General features: G+C 47.4%; 1 protein-coding gene across 2 annotated transcripts in view; it reads left to right on the forward strand.

The window, feature by feature from the left end:
• The window catches only part of Ctsb (cathepsin B), a 20,569-nt gene extending 17,255 nt beyond the window's left edge, over positions 1-3,314 (forward strand). For both annotated transcript variants that reach the window (XM_055609653.1, XM_055609654.1), the window contains 2 exons: positions 1,800-1,928; positions 2,379-3,314. In XM_055609653.1, the coding sequence (XP_055465628.1) occupies positions 1,800-1,928; positions 2,379-2,476 (227 nt within the window). In that variant the 3' untranslated portion in view covers positions 2,477-3,314. The remainder of the gene's footprint in view (positions 1-1,799; positions 1,929-2,378) is intronic.
• The last annotated feature ends 2,198 nt before the right edge of the window (positions 3,315-5,512 follow it).

Genomic DNA, 5,512 nt, shown 5'->3' on the forward strand with positions numbered 1-5,512 from the left:
ATCTATCTATCTATCTATCTATCTATCTATCTATCTATCTATCTATCTATCTATCTATCTATCTTTCTTTTGGGGATTTATTCAAGTGGCTTACAGGCTGTGGTCCAAATAGTCTAACAATGGCACTCAACCAACAGAAGGTCTAAGAATCTAGTAGTTCAGTCCATGAGGCTAAAGGTTGCACCTGGTCTTCAGTATATGCTGGAATCTCAAGCAGTAAGGAATGGACTTACCAGAAAGAAAAAGCTGGCAAAGAAGGAGCTTCTTTCTTCTATGTCCTTACATTGTGCCCCAGATGAAAGCTGGATCCTCTCACCTGCAAAGGTCTGAATTAAAGGTGGATCTTCCTACCTCAAAGATCGAGGTTAGAAGTGGGTCTTTCCCACTTTAAATGATTTAATTAAGGCAGTATCCCTCACAGGTGTGCCTAGTCATTTGGGTTTTGGTTAATTCCAGATGTAGTCGAGTGAACAACCAGGAACAGCCATCACAGCCCCTGTACCCGTTATATCACTTAAGGTGATGTGTGACTCACCCTCGGGTGGAAGGCCTTGTTGACCAGCTCTCTGGATACCTGAGCAGTGTCTCTGTTACTAGCCAACAGTGGCAGCCGTGATCCCTCCCTAACCTCTCCAGTGGACCCCAGAGCAACAGCTTGAAAACTCGGCAAGCCATGGATAATTGGCCCCTGGACTTCTAAGTTTTCTTTACAACTTAGAGTTTATCAAAACCTTTATTTCAAAGCCAACCAAACAACATTTTTTGTAGGATCCCACTTTTTAAAATCACATACTTAAGCGTGTTGGGCTCCCCAAAAATATTTTTACAGTGCCAGGCATGGTGGTGTACACCATTAATTCCAGCACGCAAGGAAGAGGCAGACACATCTCTGAGTTTGAGATTAGTCTGGTATACACAGCAAGTTCCAGGCCACCTAGGCATAAGACCCTGTCTAAAAAATAAAAAAGTATATACGTACACTTTTAGTCAGGTATAGAGGCACCCATGTATAATCCCAACATGTAGGAAGCAGAGGCAGGATTGTGAGTTTCAGATCAACTTGGGCTTTTTAGACCCTTTCTCAAACACACACAAACACCTCCATACATACGGTCACATAATATATGTGATAGCTACATAATCTCCTAATACCATGGATTCCCCTTGTCACAGACACTGTTCTACTGCTATGAAGAGACACTCCTTTTCTTAGTCACTGTCTTATTGCTCTAAAGGGACAATCAGAACCAAGGCAACTCTAATGAAAGAAAGCATTTAATAGGCACTTGCTTACAGCTTCAGAGGATTAGTCCATTGTTATCATGGCAGCCCAGATACGGTGGAGCAGTAGCAGATAACTGCATCTTGGTCTGCAGGCAGTGGGTGTCGGAGGTATGACAGACAGTAGGCCAGGCTTTTGAAACGTCTATGCCCACCCCCAGTGACACATAAGGCAACATGCCCTAATCCTTCTAATTCTTTCATATAGTGCCATTCCCTAGTAACTAATCATTCAAACTTTTGAGCCTACATGGGCTAATTCAAGCCACACAATAAAGGCCTCTGATGAGGACTGTGGTTTTGTTGGTGCTGGAGATCCATCCCTGGAGATTCAGGGCCTTGCCATACTAGCAACTGACTGTTCTGAGCCCTTCCTCCAGCCTTCTAGAGATTTTTGTGTAGAAGGCTAGTTTGTTCCTGTCAGCCCATTACTTCTGATTGGGTGGTTAGCTATCTTGGGGCAATCTGTGGACAGGCAGTGACCTGTGTTCAGTGAGAACCGCCCTTTTCTTCCTCAGGAGTATACCAGCACGAGGCCGGTGACATGATGGGTGGCCACGCCATCCGAATCTTGGGCTGGGGAGTAGAAAATGGAGTTCCCTACTGGCTGGCAGCCAACTCTTGGAATGTTGACTGGGGTGATAATGGTGAGTGGCAGTCCCCTTCCTTGGGCTCGGGAAGAAGCTACGGGGCAGAACATCATAGCCCCCTTGACTCCACTGTGGTCTGAGGTGTGGCCCTGCCTGGCTAAGTGTATAGATACTTTGGTCTAGAACCGTCTCGGCCCAGGAGCTCCACATGGTTGTAAGTTCCTGTTGGCAGGAGCAGCATGTGAAGGCATTTGAGGGATGTGTCTCGGCTGCTGCTGGAGGCCAGGCAGCTCACCCCTTGGCCTGGATGGATCTGGGTATACCAAGGCGGGTGGGTATAGTGGCTGTAATCCCTGCACTGCTGCAGCCCTGGCACCCAGGATGAGGAGGCTAAGGATGGAGCTCGTGGCCAGCCTGGGGTACCAGAGTGGTGCATCATCTGAAAACAAGGGTTAGACCAAATCCAGAGCATGCTTTGAAAGTGCCTTACTTTTTTGTCTCCCTCAGGCCTCTTTAAAATCCTCAGAGGAGAGGACCACTGTGGAATCGAGTCAGAAATTGTGGCTGGAATCCCACGCACTGACATGTATTGGGGAAGGTTCTAATATGCTGTGATCTAGTTGGCGGGTCCTTAGGTACATTTTCCCTAAATTTAGCTACCGAGGCTGGGAGTGAGGCAGACAGGAGAGTATTTGATTCTTTGAGCTCACGTAACATGCACGAAGCTTTTGGCAAGGCTTGAGCAACTGGACCAGAGCCGCCTGCCATCAGAGCTGCCCTCCCAGCCCTTCCCATGGCAGTGATCACAGCCTGCATCCTAGCCTCCCCCTAGACTAGTGCTGTTTAGTGCCTGCTGCTGTGGCTCTGCCTGCCACTCCCCTTACCCCCATCCTAGCCTCTACAGGGCAGGAGAGACCCAAGGGTTTTCCAAAAGAATGGAGGTTTTCCAAAAGAATGGAACGCAGGTTTTCCTGCAGGTTTTCCAAAAGAATGGAACGCCAACTTCATGATGAGGACAAACGCCACCCGTCAGCTGCACCTTAAAGCTAGCCACTTCCTGGGTCTTTGGCAGGGGTTGATGGCCCAGTGCAGGTCTCTGGAGAAAAGCTACCTTTTTCCAGGGCATCTGCCTCCATCTCCCTTGGTAATGTGGCAAGCCCTTCCCGGTCTTGTCCTCAGCTGATGCTTTTTTCAATAGTAGTTTTATTTTTTGTGTACCTCAACTGAGTATGAAGAGCTGTACTGGTTTTACAGGTAGTCCCCTAATTTGTATGGCTTAAAACAAGCTTAAGTGGTCCTGGTCTGCTGGCTGACTGACCGACCTCATACTGCAGTGAAATGAGTCTGGGAAAAACTTGCTTTTTTTGTTGTAGAGTTGCCACTCAACCCTGTCAGTTTAACAAGGAATGACTGTGCCAATAAACCAATTCTCCGTCTGCTTGACATGTGCTCTCACGGCCTTCTGGAGGCAGGGTGAACAGCACTATGCTGCATTTTCAAGCCATTTGTGGTGGCCCTCTTCCTGTATCCTGTCACCCTCAAACCCTTCTCTAAGCCATACCCAGAACTCTGCTCAAGCATTGGAACACTTCTTCCTGCTTAGCGATAAGGGAGCTGCATTTCATGTTTTATTAACCAAGCCAGACGTGTGTATTCCACTTGAGGCCAGGGCTGTCATCTTCCTAGAGGTCTACATTTATCTCTCCGGGGCAGAGCCAAAGCTTGTGCACCATGTTTTAAGTTTTCTGGGTCGGTGGATTCCACGGCTCAAGAGATTCCCTTATAAAACCATAAATGGCTAATGAAAGCGCAGTTAGTAGGGAGCAGGGCCTCACTAACCAGCATTTGCTTCCTTGTCCTGTGGAGCCGTTACTTTTCCTGCTAAATGAGAGGGGCTGGTTCTCTCTGGAAATTGAGGAAGCTTGCCCTCCTGTATGATGGGAATAACTCAGAATGATGTCAAAGAAGCTCTGAAAGCCTGCTGAGTGCTGGACATGTAACTGAGGTTGGGCAACCTGGTTTGGGTACTGGGGCTTCAGTACTGCAAGACAGGTCCTCTGGCTCCTCAACAACATCAATAGTTCCCCTGCCTTTATGCCTTCCCACATGACCACTCTTACCCCCCAGAGCCAGTTGGGGGGTCAAGATTAAGAGCAAAGGGCCTGGGGTATCCTCACACTCACTGAAGGAGCCTCTGGGAGAAACCTACCTTGTTATCATATGCCTAGGGATGGCTCTGGATGGCTTCCATAACCAGGTTATCCTGTGGGTCATTTCCTGTGCCCAAGTCCGTAGCGGAATTCCTTGGGTACTGGAAGACAAATGAGCACCCAGGAAGCAGAGGCAAATGGATCTCTGGGAGTCTGAAGCCAGCCTGTTCTACAGTGGGACCCTATCTAGAAAACCCATTTTAAAAGTAGTTAGAGCAGCGTTTCATTTTGAGCCTGCCCACGGGCCCTTGATGAGTCAGTGTGTACACATCCTCCCTCTCTATACACTAAAGTGAAACACAGGGTTGTAAGAATCCTGTTCTGCATGTGGTCCTCAAATGAGCCAGTGTCACTAGATCATTTGTAGATATACTAATTACAGCTTGGGCAATGGTCTTCAAACTGATCCTCTGACCAACAGCATCCATGCCACCCAGGAACTCATTAGGCACCATGCCACACCTATTTGGTCAGAAGTCTTGGTTCCAGATAATACACTGAACCACACAGCCTCAGAGCTCACTTCCCTCTAACCGCAGAGCCTGGAAAATGACTCAGCAGGGAATCTGAGGAGTAGATAACCAGAGGCTCCTGAAAGATGGGAGAGCAGGCTCCTCTAGCTGTAGTAGAGCTGGCTCCAGATGGGCATCTGAAAAAGGCAGCACACACGGGGTGGAAGGAACCAAGCAGATACACCAGAAGAGATGCCATAAAAGCAGGCCGGAGCCGTCTCTCGGTGGTAGCCTAAGGGCTTGTCCAGCATATAGTTCAGTTCCCAGCAACAAAATAATGTGGGGAGAAAAAAAATGGTAGTTGCGTCAGATACATAGAATGCCCAACTAAATGAATTTCAGGTAAATGACGTTACAGAAATGTTCCATGCTAAATATTTGGATATGAACAAAATTGGTGATCTGAAATTTAAGGGGAGCTTGGCACCTTGTTTTATCTGCCAAGGGGAAAAAAAAAATCACTGTTTCAGAGGGTTAGGGTCGGTCCCTTTTTAAAGATCTATTCATTCACGTATTTTATGTACATGAGCGCTCTATCTTCATGCACATCAGAATGGGGAATCAGATTCCATTATAGATGTTGTGAGCCACCATGTGGTTGCTAGGACTTGGAACTCAGGACCTCTGGAAGAGCACTCACATGCTCTTAACTGCTGAGCCATACGTCCAGCCCCCAGGGTCTTTTTTGTGTTAGAGACAGGATCTTATGTAGACCAAACTGACCTCCATAACTGAGAATGACCTTGGACTCCTGATCCTTCTGCTTCTACTTCCCAAATGCTGGGGTTAATGGTAAGAATCATGGCTTCCAGAAAGAACGAACATTAAGACCTTTGGGTTTCTTGAGAGCAGAAGTTTAAGAACCATGTAACATTACTTTGGCTGGTTTCAACAGGGTGGTATTTGTTCAAGGCTGAGC

This window comes from Psammomys obesus, unplaced genomic scaffold (assembly GCF_907164565.1).
Source record: "Psammomys obesus unplaced genomic scaffold, mPsaObe1.curated_primary_1811, whole genome shotgun sequence".
Taxonomy (NCBI): Eukaryota; Metazoa; Chordata; class Mammalia; order Rodentia; family Muridae; genus Psammomys; species Psammomys obesus.